The following is a 19,036-nucleotide window of genomic DNA, read 5'->3' on the forward strand; positions in this document are numbered from 1 at the left end:
ATCAAATCTTTATTATTAAACTCATTAATTGTCATATATATATTAGTCATTTATGGTAATTCCGTAGGTTTTATTTAAGGAAAGAAAATATCATATCATATCATTATATCATATAGTTTGACCAACTTATATATCTAACAACATATAAAAATCGAATGTGGACCTACTTATTTTTCAATTGAATGTAATTGACTACCTAATTGAGTGCCACCTATGCATTGGGACCTCTTTTAATTAATACAAAATTGAGGTTACATCTTTTCAAATGTTCCTCAATTAATATATAAGGGATAAACCCAAGTATATTACAAGTTTCATAAAAGCTTCTTAGATATACATAATATATATGCTATATGAAAACAAATCATATGTAGTGTTTGTTATGTACTTATGTTCCGGTTTGCAACGTATTTAACCTAAAGCATTACCAAGCAACTCATATAACAATAATGGAGACGAAATTGTAGTGTTTTCAATCGAGATAAAAAAGATAAACACAAAAGAGTAGTACGTAACAGCAAATAAAAAATTATGCGGAAGCAAACAACAAACAAGGAATTTGATGAAAAAGAAGAAACGAATTATCTTCAGTTGCCTCACTTGCGGCCCCATGGAGGGAAGCAGCAACTCTGCACATCACATTTTACAATGAACGTCATGTTAGATTGCCAAATATTTTACGTATCGTATGATGAACATGTGAGGAATCTTTTTTCTGAAAAGTATATGAAAATGTTTCAATAGGTCTCATTCTCTCGGATCAACCAAATATTATTTAATGATATAGGGCAGGTAGGTAATTGAAGAATACAGCCAAGGAATAATAAGCTAGCTTGTCACTGAATGTCAAGGTTGTCTACTTATAATCATAAATGAAAGTAGTTTATGATATATACTTTTGATTCATGGCTGTACTCTTTAATCAAAGCTGTATAGGTACTCAAATAACTGTATGACAATATAACAAATAAACGAATATATAAATACCTTGGGACTAGAAGGTAGCGGTTGGTGACGTTGGTCGTTGAGTGGTCGAGTCGGGGTGGTATGAGAAGATCCATTGTAAGACCTCACATTCCCACTTTGTCTCCTGTCTTCCTTCACTTTGTCAAAGATGAGTGTGTAACTCTGATTCTCCGAACCCGATCCTGGAAACGGCGGAATTGCGACCTTGGGGAAAATTAATGTATTTAGCGATATATATATTGATGAATTGTGACAAATTTTGTACCAAAAAATGGTAAAAATGATATCATGTTGGAAGTGTTTGACACACTTGCCGTCTCAAATTATTTATATGCCATATTCAAAAAAAATATTATCATCATATTCAAATAAATAATGATATAGTTTTTAAAATTTAATAATTTTATTTATAAATGTTGGATTTTTCTTTTGAAATAATATGACCTAAATTCAGAACTATAATCTAAATTTTAAAGTTCTAGATTCCAATTTATATGTATTTTTTTTAAAAAAAGTGTACGTACCCGTTCACTGTTCCGACCTCTAAGATTGGGTATCGGTTGCACCCTTGGAGGTTCATGTAGTTGACGTCTATTTGGTTCAAATGGATTTCCATGTGACCTACCTCCACCACCATATGCTTGATGGTTGTACGTTTCTGCTGGAGGAGGAGCTTTGACTCTGTTGTTTCTTTCATTATGTGCAGGAGACGATCTGAACTCGGTTTCTTCTCTGCTACTGAATCTTTCGTGTCTTGGTCTTGCATTGTGGTTTGGTGGTTGGTCATATCTATGATTCGGAGTTTGCGCAGGACTTGGATTCATATTTGGATACTCGTTGGGATTAGACATGTTTGCATTTTGCTTCGTCCTACTCGCTTTATCGAACACCACCGTGAATGGAACATCTTCCTTCCAGTCTCCGAACTTGGGCACGTGTGGACGATTCTGTAACCACAAGGAACCAAAAGACATGTCTTTGAAGACGAGCATTTAAATTGCAAGCATGAGACATAAATCTAAGGCACAAGAAACAGAAATCTCTATGGATGCTAATCATAATCCCACTAAACCTATTGATATTAAGGAAACAAAATTAAATTTGTGATGTTCCTATAGATTAAAAGGCATATTTGATATTAACTATCTATACACACAAAGTGAAACACACAGAAAGCTATTAGACCCGTTGACTTACTGCTGCCATGTTGTTAATCTCTAGCTGCCAAAAAAAGACGAACTCCTTCAATGGCTCTGAAACAAAGATTATTTTGAGAAAGAGAGAGATGCATAAATATAAAGAGACGTGTCTACACGAAGGCGTTGACGATACATAAAAGTTGACTTGTATTTCTTGTGATTGGGTAAAACAACGACTGTTTCTACGTTGACTTAACTTGCTTTGCATTTTGACGAATGATTGATGAATATGTCTAACATACGACGTGCTTCACGCGTGTTTAGGTACATATGTCCAACATCAGACAAACATCCCAAATGGTCGTCGATACTCACCAACTCCAAAGACGGCGCGCAAATTGGCTTTGGTTTATATTTCTAGACGAATAAAATATTTTAATTAAATACAAAAAAATGTAAATTCTTGAAACTTTAATTAAAGCCTTGACCAGGTGAAGATGGGGAAAGGACTCCCGCCACTATGACTCTTCTCCAATCTCATGAGCCTTGTTAGAGATTCAGAACAAAGGTGCAAAGCTTGAAACAATGGTCTCCCATGGATCAGATATTTCGTTTTCAGTTATGGTTTCTGAACAAAAGGTTGATACCCTGGCTGGACTTTTTGCTGATAATCTAGCTGTTCAAAATAAAAAAAAAATGTAACAAGGGACAAATTACCAAGTGGAGGTTTAAAAATAATTGGAAGCCAACGCCGTCTGTGGGGATCGAACCCACGGCCACGGGATTAAAAGTCACGCGCTCTACCACTGAGCTAAGACGGCTGGTGTTCACTCTAGCTTTTGTTTTTGATTTAGACCAGAGTAGAATATGAATAGCAAAGCTTCGGTCATATTGTCCCCAAGAGAAATAATATCCAAAGCTCAAAACGCTTAATTTATTTTCTCATTCCAACATTCCTTTTCAATCTTTCAATATCAGTGCTTTTCTCTGTGTTATAACTGTTTTAATCTCAAAATCTACCTACTTTTGTCTCTTGACATACATATAATGAGAAAGAAAAGGGTCAATGACAAGCACAAGTGCATGATCCTTTCCCTTTCTGACGATCATTCACCCTAAGCTTGACGCAAACCTATCCACGTTTAGATCCCAAAGCAAGAAGTATCTTCTTCCTCGGGCCTGAAAGCAAAAACGAACACACCTTGTAAAGACATAGCAAGTGGATGTCAAACAGAGAACTCAAATCTAAGCATGGTGATGAATGCATTATACATATTATCTTATTAGTGGCCATTGTATCATGAATCTACTGAATTTAAGGACTGTTGTTCTACACAGCTAGTAAGTCAAGCTAAAATTAAAAGCATGGTGAAAACAAATCATGTAGCAGTTTATAATGGATTTTACCATTGGTGTAGAGCTTTGAGGTCATCATCTGTCATATGCATTCGAGCATCCATATCAACCTGGAAAAAAAGACAGAACACAATAAGAAGAGAACACATAAATTAACCTAAAGAGTAAATAGATTTACATACTTCTTCCACTTGAAATGAGGTCGAGTATTTCTCGAGACCCAGTGATTCCAGGAAGCTATCAACCGACGTATCAGCTTGAACCAAAAGATAAAAGAATAAAACTAAAGAACTAGTGCTGCTTTAACAGCAATCCAGTCAAATGAGACATGCCATACACTCCTATTGACTGTTGGTTAAGAATTAAAGATTTACCATACCATCAATTTGGTATGTAGACGAACCGGAAACATTTTGTTGTTAATTCTTTCATCTTCCAATTATATAAAAACCATTTTCCTATCATCTTTTTTTCTGATCCATAGTAGTATATAGCTTACCAACAAAAAAAAATCCAAAATACTTTGGGCTAATCAAACATTTTAAGAGCGGGAAGAGATAATAGTTCAGTTTGTGTTTATATGCATGTGTTAGCCATCCAACTTAATATTTTTTTGGTATAGGATGTTGCATTTTTGAATATATATATTATATTCTCCAACTGTTTTGTTATACGAAAAAACATGTTTCCTAAAAGTTTGCAGCTTTTGATTTCAATTCGAAACTTGCCATAATAAACAGATCTTGCGTTCTTTCTTGCATGCATAACCATGAGCTATTTGTGTCCTAACACATTCGTCACAAAAACTCAACTGAAAAACTTTATAGAAGATGGACCAAACCCTCCGTGTTGATGCAGCATTGCGTCAATTTGATATCCATCCTTAATCTCCATCTAACAAACACAGTAAAACAATATCATTTTTCAGAAAGGCTTAATTAAGTTATACAGTATATATGATAACAATCTATGTACATACCTCATCAGGTGTTTTATCCTTATTAATCATGGAGCCTCCCTCTGATAAGAAAGCATATGTTCCCGGCTCCGCACCTCTCGCCTCATTATACCGTTCCATCACTTTACTCATCTTATCGTTCCTTCTCATCCTAAACACTCTAAGTTCCTCCTCGTCCTATATATACACATACATACTACTCATGTGTATATAATATAGTCTCATGTGTTAAACTCGATGATGTAAAGATTCAACATACCTGACCCTTCACACTCACAGTAACATGAGTCGACGAGCTCGAGGCAGAGGCGGAAACACTAGTGGTGAGGAGGGTATGTTCCCTTTCCACGAGCTTCTCGTGGAGCTCGTCTAGTGTTATTGGGATGTCACGACCATTAACCATCTCAACAATAGCTCTATAGTCATCTCCAAGACCATCTGTGATGATGTCAAGAAGATCTTCATGCTCCACCGGTGAGCCTAAAACGGCAAGTTCATCTGCCGTTTTGATGATACTTGTCATGTACCCATCCACAGTTTGTGTGCCTTTGACAGAGCGCTTGAATTCTTGTTTGATCTGTTTGATGTGTCTACGAGAGGGTGTCCCGTATGTTCCCGCAAGCATGTTCCAGATCTCCTTTGTAGTGGTGGCACTAGAAACGATCGGTTGCACGTTAGGAGACAAGGTGCCAAGAATAGAACGATAAAGCATTATGTCTTGTCTTTTCCATGGAGCAAAGAGAGGATTTAGTGTCTCTACGCCGTTGGTGACGACGGTGGGTGATGGTGTGTTCTCCGTTTGGTCGATAAAACAGTGAAGCTCGTGGGCCTCGAGAAGAGCACGCACCTGAAGCGTCCATGTGATGTAGTTGTTGGTGGTGAGCTTGGTGATGCTCGCCATGTTGACGGATATCAAGGGGGTTTTAGGGTCCATGGCGTTGAAAACCAGTGCTGTTTTAGCAGAGGAGGATGATGTCTTGAGAGTTGACATAGGAGAGGAATAGATCTAGTTTAGTGGCCAAGGAGAGGAGAAAGTGAGAAAAGAGAGAAAAAAATTAGGGTGTAGCGAAGTGCTGTGATAACATGTAGTGTATATGAGTATATATCTAGAATAGCATGAAGATATATATACAATAGATATTTATACAGATGAGGGCGATCGTACTAGGGTAAATCTAAAATAAAGAACGTATAGACCAGCTGTGCCACACTTACCTTAATCCTTCAGAAGTATGAGAGTGCATCGGGACAACGTATTAACCGAGATAAATCTTTCATTACTTTCTCCTCGAAAACCACCAGCGCTGCAAAGGACAGAGTTAAGAGAGACCTAAACATTGGTAGTGAAGGCGGGATAGGAAAGTACCTCGGGCTCCCGGAACATTTCGGCCGGAGGAAGCGTGATATCTTTGCTTCAATTGTTGACAGGATCCGCCAGAAAGCTCATGGCTGGACGACGAGGTTCCTGTCACATGCCGGGAAGATGGTGCTTCTAAAATCAGTCCTTGCCGCCATGCCCACTTATGCCATGACGTGCTTTAAGTTACCGAAATCCCTATGCAAGCAAATACAGGCTGTCCTCACAAGATTTTGGTGGGATATGAAACCGGAAGTGAGGAAGTTATGTTGGGTTTCGTGGGGCAAACTTACAATACCAAAGAGTGCTGGAGGGTTGGGATTCAGAGATATAGAAACCTTCAATGATGCATTACTCACAAAGCATACATGGAGGCTACTAAAAGACCCATCTTCTCTGTTGGGACAGACTCTACTTAATAAGTATTGTCGTGAAGGAAATCTCTTAGACTGTTATGCTCCAAATTCTGCTTCACATGGCTGGAGAGGGATATTGGCTGGACGTGACATTATCAAGAAGGGAATGGGTTGGGTTGTGGGCAATGGAGATTGTATCTCCGTCTGGCGAGATAACTGGCTCTCAATCGAACAACAGATGGGCCCCATTGGACCGCCCGCATGTGAGGAAGTAGACTTGAAATAAGTTTATCTCTAGAGATTTTAACTCGGCTGCTGATTGTAGTGCGAAGAATGCTCTGTTTGTACTTTCTAACTCATCCTGTGGGATGGAAAACTCTGTAGGATGTTAATGTTTTAAAATCTAATGAAATATGGTTTAAAAAGAAAAAAAAAAAAGAACATATAGACAAATCTCAATATACTCAAAAACCTTCTTCACTTCCAATGCTTACATTAACCCAATCTGATTGATCAGATCATTGATTTCTCAAAGTACTAGCACTAGAGATAGATGCACTGTAGACTGTACTATATATCAGACTGATGCATGATGATGACTAGACACAACAAGCACTATATTATACTGCAAACTAGTGAATGAAGATGAAAAGACTATATACACACCGCTCCACGTCCATTTAATTGTAGCCAGGAACCTATCAGTTAAACATTAATGGTCAGTTAATGCTATATTTTATGAACTCTAGTTCACAAGTCAGTTAACATTTAACGAGTACTGCCCATTTACATTTACGATGCTCAACACATACGATTGGTTCTAATATTCATTTATAGGAAGAGAAGACCCAAATCAACACCTGTAAAGCCATTAACTAACTTGCACTGGTCCAGCTTCTGGTCTCCTTCTGATCTTTGGCTGAGAGTATCTTGTAAACAACAGTTCTTTCCGGCGATTAAATCCCAGCGTGCGTTTTCAACGAAGTTCAGTGATTAACGGCGGTTATGTTAATTTTTAAGGGAAGATCACGTGCTAGCTAAAAATAGCCACGTGACATTAACGTCGTTAGTCTGGTGAGTTAGAACATGGACCTTACTTATATAACTTAGGCCCATACGCCTTAGTTGAAATATTATTTTAGGCCCATGAAATTATTGTTTCCTAACCCACATAATATTTGTTCTAAAAACCATACCAATTTTATGATTACCTACCATTTTTAGTTATATTCGGTAAAACGTTTATTGCAACTTTTAACACCTTTGTCCATATGTGAGTTATAAACTCAGTTGAATAATGTGAGAGAGTACACAATTGGATAATGATTTTATAGAAAATGCATTGAAGGGGGGATTGAAGGATACGTCGTCATCGTCATTAATTCACCATTAGTCATCACTGACTATTGACTAAGACTAGTAAAAAAAAAAAAAAACGTGGCAGTTGACAAGAGAGTTAACACCGAGAGAGAGAGTGAGAGATTAATAAATCTAAAAAGTGATTATTGATTAATGATATACGGAGCAAAAAAAAAAAAAGAAAATCGCGAGAAAAGAGGAAGCACGACGACAGATTAGAGAAACTAGGAAGCGTGCTTTGCAATGGTCTTTTCTCTCATAAATATTGACTAGTGTCTTTCTTGAGAGAGAGATAAAGTCGCCTCTTTTAATTTGTTTTTGTTTGTTCTGTGAAGGTATAAGCAGAAAGCACTAAGCACATATCTCGAGAGGTCAGTGATTCATTAACTGCTCTCTGTGTCTTCCATACCTCGCGTGCATGTATTTTGATTTTAAAGTGGTATTGATTTTTAACCTTTTTCATTTTTCTGGGCAACGGCTACTTCTTCAGATGGATTACGGAGAAGATGGGTAACATTCTCTCTCTCTCTCTGTCTCTCTTTCGTTTTTTTCCTGCTTTGTTCATCTCGATTTTGGTGCTTTTTGATGGGTTTGTTTTGGTTTGATTGATTTGATTAGTGTAATATAGAGAGTCATAGTGGTCTGATTCACGTGCTCAATGCCTGGGTTTTGGGGGGTTTGATTTATTTCTGGTGAATGAAAATGTGATTTTAAGAATGTTGGGTTACTTAATGTTTCATCAAGTTCTCGTCTTTAAGACTTTTGTTTTAGCTTACCAATGCTCCCAAGTTTCTAAAGTCTCCCCCTTTTTTGTTGTAACCGTGCTCTATGTTTGGTTTCTTAGTTCATTAAACTACACACATTGCTCTCAGTATCTAAGGTTGCTATGTTGTGGAGTATGATGTTTTGATCATGTGACTTGATGTCTGCAGTGTCCCCTCGTGGAATTGGCAAACGCAGAGCTATGATCACCCACCACAGTCTACTACTCTCTGTAAGTTCTTAGTTATTATTTTAGTCTCTTACAGCACTGTGACTAAAATCGTTCTTCTGATTCCAGCTGATGTGACCATGACTGAAGTCATTTTAAACCAAGAAGACCACTCCTACATGTTTGATGATGAATCCACCCCGGTTAAGGCCTGTAGCGAGCTGAGTTATCATGTCACAACAGGTTGGAATCAAGTTTTATCATTTTTTTGATTTTCAGATGTCTATTTTCAAATCTAAATGAGTTTGGGGATTCAGATGAAACCATCAAGAAGATGGAAGTGCAGCAGAGTGAGACACGCTCTGCTGTAAAGAGGCGTCGGATGTTGCATTTCGAAGACCAGCCTATGGAAACTTCCCTCTTCAGCTCTGAGTGTTTCTCTTCAATCCTTAAATCAAGCGTGAGTACAGTACAGACCTCTCTGGTAATGGTTTCTCTTTTATGTTCTGATTGATGTTTCTTCTATGAGTGTTTAGGCTAGAGATGAAGCATATGATGAGCTTTTACCAGAAGGATCTCAGCTTATACAAGGGTTTTCTGAAGACGCATCTGCCTCAAGCTTGGAGGGACTTGATCTGTATGCAGAGGAGTGGTACGCTGATTGCTTAAATGATCCCGAGACTCAAACGCTACCTGATGACTTGTATGTTTCCATGTTTCTTTTTGTGTTTAAGTCTCCTATTTGCTTTCAGTAACTGATTACTATTCGCTGTTCTTTCTCTCTCAGAAGCTTTGGTTCCCCTGAGGTCCAGATAGATGTTTCAGGTCAGACTCTTCTTTAACTTTGCTCTATCTCTAGCCTTACTTTCTCTAAACTCCATGTGTGTTTTGGGTGCAGAGTACTTAAACGTGCCACTAGAAACAGAAACCAGGGAAGTTAGGAGGCCAGTGACTAGATCTTCTCCAAATGTTATCTTTAAAGGTAATAATAATATACTAAAACGTTTTTGAGTCACACAAAATGAAGAAAACAAAAACGTCATTGTAATGTATATAGCAGGTAGGAAGTCATTTGCAAGGCCGGTTCCAAAGCTACCATCTTCCATCATCTACCCATTTGCATTCATCAAACCGTGTGGGGTTCATGGAGACATGACTCTCAAGGACATCAACAAGAAAATCCAAACTCCACCAGCAAAAGCAAAGGAAGACAAGGAAGAGCCTCCAGTGATCCAAACCTCAGCGTTCTCAGGGAAACCAGTTGTTGGGAAGACTAAAATCCGCACAGAAGGTGGCAAAGGAAGTATCACGATCATGAGGACGAGAGGCTAAACTTTAAGATTTAAAGAAAATCTAAACTTTTTTGCCTTATTCTCATAGGCCCTTCAATAGTCAAGAAGGGTCTTTAATCAAAGTACAGCGGCTAATATTATGAATCAAGTTCTTGTTTTCATTTTGGTATCTTTTGTAAGAAAGTGGAACTGCTGAAGGATCTGTAAACCCTGGTTAGGATATTTTTTGGTTTGTATAAAAAGTCTCTTTGTTCTTAAATGTTGTTGGAAACTTTTAATATCCAAAACTTTGTTCATGTCTCTTAAACTCTCTGATCTTTTCAACCTTATGTATATAAATTCGTCATTTAATATTTGAATATCTGTCATGTGAGACCCGCTTTTGATACAAGTCACGTGAAAACGTATTTGATGTACTCATATCAATCAAACTATCGATAAATATCAATCACGTCAAATATATCTTCAAATTCAAGTAATTTTTTTCTCAAATACGGATTTGATTTCATGTCATGTTGGTCTCGTGGAACAGAGAGTTGTTGTGATTCTCTTAGCGTGTAGTAAGTTGGAGTAGAAATAAATTGGAACTCAAGAAAGATAATATCAGGACAAAATCTCATACAACACCCTAAGTAATGATAAAGTATAATGGGTCGGTTCAAAAACATGCGAAGACAGAGAACACAACTAGTGATGATGATGATGATCTCCTCTTCAATACTTAACAGGTGCAAGAATTTCGAGCTGTGCACCGAGCTTCTCTTCGGCAACCTTCTCAGCCTTGGCTCTAAGTTTGTTAAGTTGTTTCTTTCTCTCGTAAACCACTTGAGATCTCTCCTTCCTCTTCGTCTCCAGCTCCTGTTTCATTCCCACATTAATAATTACATCAAACACCACTTAATAAAACCCAAAAACCCTCAAAAGCTAAAAGATGTTTCCTAAGGTTGGAGAAAGAAAGAGATGCATCATACCTTGATGGTGTCGTAGTGGTTCCACCCGACTTCAGAAGAAAGGCGACCCAACAGACAGTACTTGTGACCAGCTTGAAGCCTCAACACCCTGCAAAGTGAAAAAAAAAAGGATTATCAAGATAGAGAAGTAGAAAGTTTGTGAAAAGGGAAGAGACGAGGGTAAAAAAAGGGACAAACTTGAGAGCATCGGGGATAACCATCCTCTTGACCTTGTCGTATGGTGGAGGCACACCTTCGAAAACCTTCATGCGTGCAAGCGCAGCAGCTCCACGCTTCGTTTTGTGTGGAATCATACTGCAAAATCAAATCACATATTAACTTCCACTCAGCTAAAAATCAATTCAAAGGCCAAAACTTTCACCACAAGCAACCCTTCCAAATGCATCATCCAACTACACAGAAGCCTTCACTCAGCTAAAAAAAGACTTAAAAACCAATTTTGTTCCACAGATTACCCTTCCAAATACATCATGCAACTACACAGAAACTTCCAATCAGCTAAAATCACTTCAAATACCAAATTTTTCACACAAGTAACCCTTCCAAATGCATCTTACAACCACACAGAAACTTCCACTCAGCTAAAATCACTCCAAAACCGAAACTTTCACACAAGCAACTCTTTCCAAATACATCATACAACCAAACAGAAACATTAACTCAGTTACAAAAATCATCTCAAAATCAAAACTTTCACCACAAGTAACCCTTCCAAATACATAATACAATAACACAAAAACATTCACTCAGCTCAATAACCACTTCAAAATCAAAACTACCACACACAAGTTACCCTTCCAAATACATCACACAGCCACACAGAAACATTAACTCAGCTAAAAAATCATCTCAAAATCAAAACTTTCACCACAAGCAACCCTTCCAAATACATCATACAACCACACAGACACATTCACTCAGCTCAAACCACTTCAAAATCAAAACTTTCACACATGTTACCTATCATACATACACCCAAACACTTTAATTCAGCTAAAATCACTTCAAAACTGAAACTTTCAATCAGCTAAGACTAAGACCACTTCAAAGACCAAAACTTTCACACATCTAAACCCTTCCAAATACATCACACAACCACACAATCATCTAACCAGTGACGTATACACATTCAAGTAAACACACTCAGAGATTGATATAACGAACCCGCGAACAGTGCGCCAGAAGATTTTGGAGGGAGCACGGAAGTGAATGGGGCCGTGAGAAGGCTTAGTGTTCATACGCTTGCGAAGGAACCTCATGTACTTCATTTTCTGTCGGACAAGTCCACCGGAGAGGCAAATCTCCTCGCACCGCACGATGACCACCTTCTGCCCGTTGAGCAGCTCCTTGGCCACGATCGACGCCAGACGCCCCAGCATGTGGTGCCGCGCGTCCACGACCACGCGCTTCGAGCATATGCCTGATCCCGACACCATTTTTGTGTGCTTTCTTCGTCCTTGTCTAAGCAAAGCGGCTCGCAAAAATTATATCCGAGCAAGTGTTGTTGACCTAAGGGTTTTGAGGGTATTTTCGTCTCATTCGTATGTATTTTGTTAATGGGCTGAGTAATTAATTCATATGCTGCATAAAGGCCCATTAGTGAGACGGGTCCTTAAAAGTGAAATGAAACCCATTTCACAGGAGACTGACCTCGTCAAAACGTTCAGTTTGAGAGGTAGGTAGGTAGGAATTGTTTTGTAAGCTGTGGGTAACTCATATCACCAACATTTTCATCGGTTTTTTTTTTTTAATATACAATTTGTAGGATTCTACAAGTGAATACATGAATAAGAACTTGGTTTTGCTATTTTTTTAAAAAAAATTTCCAGTAAAATCTAATCCGAATAAAAAGGTTCAAATATCCAAACTATTGCAAGCATTGTATATTGTGTTCGTATGTGTGTGTTATTTGCACGGTAAATGATTAAATTGGGAAAGAAGTTCTTACAACGTTTAAATTTATCTACATTAGACGAGAAAAAGCGACCATTCTATTATTTTAGACATTATTTTGAATTTTTAATCAGTTTTTAATAGTTTGTTGTAAATACCACATCAAGTTTTTGGACAATTGTTATTTGAATATGAATGAAATTGTTTTGGTCTGCCATATATAACTAAATATATTAATGTTGACAAAAAAATATGGCAATTAATACGATATGATTAGCTAAGCAGAAGCATCTAAATGAGATTTATTAGCAAGGCGCCAGATCTCTAAAAGCTAATTAATATTAACCCTATCACTTCACCAGACACCTACCTACACAGGGTAAAAAAAAGGCGGTTGGTGAAAGGGCCCATAACAGATTCCATATCTCATTCCTTTTGAGTTTTTTGTTTGTGTTTCATTGGAGAATGGGCGGAGGCGGCAAAGTTTACACCTTAGCGGAGGTTTCACAGCACACTACCAACCAGGATTGTTGGATCGTCATCGACGGCAAGGTTCCCACTACTTCACTCTCTCTTTATCACTCTTTGGATTCACGATCTTGGAGTTTTTCAGTCTCACTATCTGCATGTAACCTTAGATCTGATCAATCTTCGTTAGCTAGCTATATAATTCACTGATAATTAGGATTCGTTAATTCAAAATGTAACTGTTGATTCTTGCCTAAGAAGAAACTAACTCTCCATGTCTATTTGATTATAATTTTGATGGGTGTGTATAGGTTTATGATGTGACCAAGTTTTTGGACGACCATCCTGGTGGTGACGAGGTCATCTTGACTTCTACAGGTAACTTGCATGTTTCTTCTTCTCTTATTATGAGTTTTTAGCAAATTCATTACACAAACAAAGATGTGTTAGTTAGCAAAAAAAAAAAAAAAAAAACAAAGATGTGTTTTGTTTTTGTTTTTTTTTTTTGGTAGGGAAAGACGCGACGGATGATTTTGAGGATGTGGGACACAGTTCGACTGCAAAAGCTATGCTAGATGAGTACTATGTTGGTGATATTGATACAGCCACTGTTCCAGCCAAAACCAAGTTTGTTCCTCCTTCTCCTCCTAAGCAGACCGAGTCTAACCAGAGCAAGAGCTCGGATTTTCTCGTTAAGATCCTTCAGTTCCTTGTTCCTCTTCTTATTTTAGGCTTGGCTCTCGGTGTCCGTTCTTACACCAAGACTCCTTCTTCTTCTTGAGGACTCTATTGGGTTGGGTCTTTGAGTGTCTGGTTACACTCTTTGCCCTCCTTTATATCTGTCTGTTTTGTAAAGACTTCAAAATATTGTATTCTCTTTGAAGATCAAGTGGATCAGCTACATTTATTTGTCGTATATTACATGGTTGAACTTGAGTATCATTCACTCGCTGACAATTATTCTCAACTCTCAAGCGTTGTCTTAACACTCACTTTAAAAGCAGCAAACGTGCTAAGTTTCCCCATTTTCTTTGAGAAACTTTGCCCATGAATTTGCGTGAATGAGACCTCTGCATATCTCTCTTCATGCATATATTCCCCTTCTCTAGATCGTTAAGTCCCATTCTCTACCTAGCTTGTCTTTAGGCGACATTGCTGCACTGAGAGCTCCACTGTTGATTCTCCATGACTTTGGCTTTATCTCTTCGTCCGAGTAAGAAGAGCTTAAGTTGCTCATAGTAGAGAACGTGAACTATGGATTGCAGAGGAAGACGCTAGTTTTGCGCAGCATGTGCTCCTGCCTCTTGTGAGAGTTTTTGGAAGTCAATAAGTTTTGAAAGCTTCTTCTTGTCTGAATCTGATAACCCCTCATGTGTCTGATAGAATAAACCAAATATAAAGCATCAGCAAGATGAGCAAACTGTCTTTAAAGCAAGTAAGTTACCTTAAGATAGAGATCAATGGTGTGGTATAAGTCATCAAGTTTTAAATATTTATGAAAATTCTAAAACATTTCATTTTTTTTTTTGAAATATGGAGTATGTTATAGAATTCGGTTACTAGTGTCAAGAAGATAGTAATAGGAATATAGAGTGTCCACTCGTGAAATACAATAAATATTTGGTGTTAGAAGTAGAATTAAAAGAAGATAATAGACATGGAATGAAAAGAGATCCTTAATGAACGCATAATCTGTCTGCTTGCACGCTATTCGATTGCTTCCTGCATTTAACGCTTTGATTGTCATTATTGTTGTCTGGTCTCCTCTCCAGTAGAAAAAATAAAAGTTTTTGTGGGCTAACAAACCAGCATCCTATGCAACAGATATTTTGATCTGTTATACTATATTTGTATAGATTGAATTCATCCTAGACATCTCAGTTGGACCACCCTTATTCTTAAATTTCACAGTTTAGTCCAACCATTTTAATTTTGTCTCTGACCTATATTTTCAAATATAGATCGGTGTAGTCGATTGAAATTGGCAAGTTCACTTACATTCTGAAAGCATTTGAAAACAATTTAGATTTGTGCTTTGTAAAAGCTTATTGAAGAACATGCACCAACTGAAGAAATAGCTTCTTTAAAAAAAAGAGAGATAGCTTATTAAGGTTTTATTGGTGCAACGAAAGAGTTTAGAAATTGTCACCAAGAGTCTAAAAATTGTTCGATTGATCTTATAACATAGTTTCAAGAAGGCTGCTTAATTATGCTTCGCGCAAAATCTTATCATTATTAACATGATATTTTATAGTTTAGCAAAAAAAAAGTTGGAAAATGCTACTTGAACGAACTATACGGTCCTTGGCTCACATTGACATGCATATGTGCTATGGACTATATGTTTTATTCAGAAGGATGAAAGCAAGAGAGGGAACGAGAGTTTGAAAAGAAGGAACAAAAAGTCAAAAGCCTTTCGTAGTCAGTGGTCCTTCTTTTGGCATTTATCTTGTACCAAATAGTACTAAAGGTTCAAACAAAACATTGAACAAGCTGAATACAGATACTCCCAAGTGTGCATTGGTTAAAGAGATGACATACGCGAATCTAAGTATCCCAAAACGTGATTCGTAATAGTCAGCGAGCCCGTGATCATACCACACCCCGTGTTGGTGCGTGTGTATACATAACCTTTACGTGCATGTATTTATGCAGGTATGTATGTTCACTTTCAACCCATTCACTTCTTTTCACTTCAAGTGATTAAAGTAAACAAAGAACAATGATTGGTTTCGAGATAAGATTTAACAGTTTCATCACATGGTGCTGCCCAATTTTCGAGAGACGTTCAAAAGTTAAAACAACAGAAATCTTCTCAATGAACACTGTAATATATTTTGTTGTCTCATGTTTTGCCTGTTTCTTTGGCTTTTCATAATTCAAAGCTACAGTATGATATTAACTTATAATTAAAATAATATTTAACACAAATTATTTATATATACCTTAAACTATTCATTCACACAGAAACACATTCATGTGCTGTAGATCATGCGTCAGGATCATGTCATGAGAAAAAGAGTGGAGGGACCAATCTGTGTTTAGCTGAATGAAGAGTATATATTTTAGATTTCAGAGTAAGGACTCAGCTAGCAAGTCCACACGTGAACCCTCCTATAGGTTTCTTGTGCCATTAAAAGTCTACATCTGAATCATTTTCTCACACTACATGCTTACACACATCCCCATCAATCATCATCAACATATACGCATAGCTTTGAATAAAAACATGAGAAAAAAAGACAAAACAGAAAAAAAAAGATGAGCAAACAAATTCACTAACCATCTAAATCCTCAAAAGAGATTAGTACAAATGGTATGAGGTTCATGTCCCTAAAACTACTTTCCAACTTGTTCGCTAACCACATTATTACTTTTTAAGATTACACTCCTGTTTAAAGGATTTTTGATGTTCGGTTAATCTGTCTAATTCATTACATTCTTACTTCACACCATATCACAAAAGCTTGCTTCCTTTTCAACTTCATGGACTGACTTGTACCCACTCGTAGCGTCCAGTGAGAGGCACATCATTCACAATATCGAAGTTGTACCTGAAGATATTTTTTTTGAAACTCATGAGTGTTCATCCTCTAGTAATGCAGCAAACCAAATTAAAAAGCATCCTTACTTATCCATGAATAGCCTCTGCTGTTGATGCTCTGCATAGGCAAAGAACTCCTCCAGTTCACCAATGGTTGGGACCGTGCTATCTCTCGTTGGTGTACGCATCGACCTTGTGCTAGATCCTGGTGTAACAATGGTCTCCAGATCCTCAACAAAGTTACAAGGCGTGCTCTCCCTTGTGCTGAAAAAAATAATAATCATTAGAAAAATTCAGAGAAATAAAAGAGGCTTGATTTAAGTAAAAAAACAAAAGCTAAGACTTTGCTTAGAGAATATGGTCCCATGGGGATTACACAATATGCAATAAATAACAAAGAGAAGGGAAAACACACATTGTCCTCTACTGAGAGAAGTTACACCAAAAAAACAGAGAATCCTACAAAAGTATTCCCCAAGTTTGCAAAAAACCCACTAGGTCCCATGAGCATGACCTCACACAACAGTACTTGCACTACACTTATGAGGAAAGTGTCAATTTTTTCATATGATTTTACATATTAAAAGCTTCTGACATTTACACAACAACCATTTTTGTAAAAAACATAAACCATGTGTTCAAAAAAATTACAGCTAATGCATATTACTTCCAGTATCATTAGCCCATTAACGAGAACAGACAACAATAACTTTGAAAGTTCTAATCTTTACACCAGAAGAAACCGACAGTGAGCAGTAATCACAACATCAGTACATATCAGAACAGAGTAAAGTCTTAAACAAAACCAAGCCAAACATGAGATATATTAAAAAAAAAGACAAACTTTTTAGTTGTACTAAAGCTAACAAAGTTTCAGACAAGCCTAACGCTCTTCACATATTGGGTAAAACAAGCATTAAGTAAAAAAAAGAAATCAAACTAAAAACTAACATGTATTTTTCATATGATAGAAGAAAGGAAGTAACTTTAAGCAAGCTAGGGCACAAAAAGACCGAACCTTTGTCTTGTCTGAAACTCAAGACTGTTCTCTCCACAAAAACATTCATCACCCGAACCAGCTACGCTCGAGTTAACCGAGTCAATCTTCGAACCAGGCTCTTTAAGCTGCCTCGGGGTCTGCTTTGGTTCAACCAGCGACGGGGGTTTCTCGAGACGGCGGCTACGGAGCTGAAGATAGCAAGAAGAGTCGGGGGCGGAGGAAGAATTAAGCCTCTTCAAGGCTAGGGTTTTAGCGGCGGCTCTGGTGCGAACACCCAAAGATGTTGCTTCGGTGGCTTCCATAGAGTCGATGTCACCGGTAATCTTTGATTTCTTAATGTATTTTCCCATCTTCGGACACTCGAGAGGCGGAGGTAGGTCGGAAGCGGGAAGAGAGAATGGGAGGGAAAAGACTTCGAGAGGAGGGAAGAGAGAGCAATGGAGAGGGTTTTCGAGTTTTTTTTTTGTGGGGTTAAAAATTAAAGAAAATGAGAAATTTTATTTTATTTTTAATTAAATAAAACCCCACAAATTCATCATTGTTTTTCTTCAGGGCCTTTTAGTCTAATAAATAGCCCATATTCGTCCGTGTGTGTAACAATTTATTATATTTTTTGTTGTATTTTATATTCTTAAGAAATTTGGTACAACATATTTTATTCTTTAAGAGTGTTTTATATTTTAGTTAACACAAAACTTATCTACATGATGGCTCTAATTGATAAAAATTACTTAAGGCATCTCCAACCACACTCTATTTTCCACTCTAAAATAGAGTTTAGAGTAAAAATGATTCAATGGTATTCTATTTTATATTCTATAATAGTGTAAACCTATTTTTTACTCTATATATAGAGTAATTTTTTATTTTTTGTTCATCACTCTATTTTTCACTCTAAAATAAGATATCATTAGAGCAACATCCAACTCTATTATAGAGTTACTCTATTTAAAAAAAAAAATTGAATAAATCATCTCTGGAGATGATCTTACTCTAATGTTATATGCTTAATCCATAATGGTACCAATAATGTTTGCGCATAACTATATTTTCACAAAAATATAATCTATGTCGCCTTTCTTGTATAGTCATCGAACCCTTGAAGATCAAACACTCGTTATGACTCATCTTCACGATTTTAAAAACAAATCAAGAGGGTGAAAAACAAACAAAATGAAGAGACTAGTCAAAGGAAATTGAGATCATATGATTTGGGAATACAACATATCATACTGGTATCTGCTCAAAATGCACATGCTGCTATTTTGTTGATACCCTACTTTTGATAATAATAATAATATTCACCTGAACTAGAAATCATTGAAACCTCTTAAAAAACAAATAGGCTCAAACTGAAACACTGAAAAAGCAGGTACAAGCTGACCACTACTTCAAGACTCTGCTTCCAAGTGTACTCTCACGCTTGGTGGCGTCTAAATAATCACC

General features: G+C 37.2%; 5 protein-coding genes and 1 non-coding gene across 11 annotated transcripts; 2 read left to right on the top strand and 4 right to left on the bottom strand.

Moving 5' to 3' along the window:
* Positions 1-410: 410 nt before the first annotated feature.
* LOC103837261 (RPM1-interacting protein 4) lies at positions 411-3,812 on the bottom strand. Of its 2 annotated transcripts, XM_009113602.2 has the most exons (4): positions 2,164-3,812; positions 1,491-1,913; positions 988-1,170; positions 411-629 (listed from the first exon to the last, which is right to left on the bottom strand). In XM_009113602.2, the coding sequence occupies exons 1-4, from the start codon at positions 2,371-2,373 to the stop codon at positions 597-599; spliced, it is 849 nt and encodes a 282-aa protein (XP_009111850.2). In that variant the 5' UTR covers positions 2,374-3,812; the 3' UTR covers positions 411-596. The 2 variants fall into 2 exon arrangements, with proteins under 2 accessions (XP_009111850.2, XP_033135399.1); XM_033279508.1 differs by having other exon boundaries at positions 1,491-3,812.
* TRNAK-UUU lies at positions 2,855-2,926 on the bottom strand. Its single transcript has one exon. It is a non-coding gene; the product is annotated as a tRNA-Lys (tRNA).
* Positions 3,813-7,065: 3,253 nt separating the features above from the next.
* On the top strand, positions 7,066-10,077 carry LOC103837262 (protein XRI1). Of its 5 annotated transcripts, XM_018654227.2 has the most exons (11): positions 7,066-7,092; positions 7,711-7,737; positions 7,827-7,862; positions 7,982-8,001; positions 8,424-8,485; positions 8,552-8,665; positions 8,740-8,882; positions 8,959-9,125; positions 9,210-9,247; positions 9,321-9,404; positions 9,480-10,014. In XM_018654227.2, the coding sequence occupies exons 4-11, from the start codon at positions 7,982-7,984 to the stop codon at positions 9,752-9,754; spliced, it is 903 nt and encodes a 300-aa protein (XP_018509743.1). In that variant the 5' UTR covers positions 7,066-7,092; positions 7,711-7,737; positions 7,827-7,862; the 3' UTR covers positions 9,755-10,014. The 5 variants fall into 5 exon arrangements, 4 of the variants coding, with proteins under 4 accessions (XP_018509743.1, XP_018509745.1, XP_018509742.1 ...); XM_018654229.2 differs by lacking the exon at positions 7,066-7,092 and having other exon boundaries at positions 7,155-7,737; positions 8,452-8,485; XM_018654226.2 differs by lacking the exon at positions 7,066-7,092 and having other exon boundaries at positions 7,158-7,737.
* Positions 10,078-10,277: 200 nt separating this feature from the next.
* Positions 10,278-12,177, bottom strand: LOC103837264 (60S ribosomal protein L13a-4). The gene is made up of 4 exons (XM_009113605.3): positions 11,850-12,177; positions 10,863-10,979; positions 10,686-10,773; positions 10,278-10,572 (listed from the first exon to the last, which is right to left on the bottom strand). The coding sequence occupies exons 1-4, from the start codon at positions 12,119-12,121 to the stop codon at positions 10,429-10,431; spliced, it is 621 nt and encodes a 206-aa protein (XP_009111853.1). The 5' UTR covers positions 12,122-12,177; the 3' UTR covers positions 10,278-10,428.
* A 693-nt stretch (positions 12,178-12,870) lies between these two features.
* Positions 12,871-13,992, top strand: LOC103837265 (cytochrome B5). The gene is made up of 3 exons (XM_009113606.3): positions 12,871-13,130; positions 13,358-13,424; positions 13,559-13,992. The coding sequence occupies exons 1-3, from the start codon at positions 13,044-13,046 to the stop codon at positions 13,825-13,827; spliced, it is 423 nt and encodes a 140-aa protein (XP_009111854.1). The 5' UTR covers positions 12,871-13,043; the 3' UTR covers positions 13,828-13,992.
* A 1,320-nt stretch (positions 13,993-15,312) lies between these two features.
* LOC103837266 (cyclin-dependent kinase inhibitor 3) lies at positions 15,313-18,184 on the bottom strand. Its single transcript, XM_009113608.3, has 3 exons — positions 17,609-18,184; positions 16,678-16,854; positions 15,313-16,600 (listed from the first exon to the last, which is right to left on the bottom strand). The coding sequence occupies exons 1-3, from the start codon at positions 17,938-17,940 to the stop codon at positions 16,531-16,533; spliced, it is 579 nt and encodes a 192-aa protein (XP_009111856.1). The 5' UTR covers positions 17,941-18,184; the 3' UTR covers positions 15,313-16,530.
* Between the last annotated feature and the right edge of the window lie 852 nt (positions 18,185-19,036).

The sequence above is a fragment of the Brassica rapa genome, chromosome A09 (genome assembly GCF_000309985.2).
Source record: "Brassica rapa cultivar Chiifu-401-42 chromosome A09, CAAS_Brap_v3.01, whole genome shotgun sequence".
Lineage (NCBI taxonomy): Eukaryota > Viridiplantae > Streptophyta > Magnoliopsida > Brassicales > Brassicaceae > Brassica > Brassica rapa.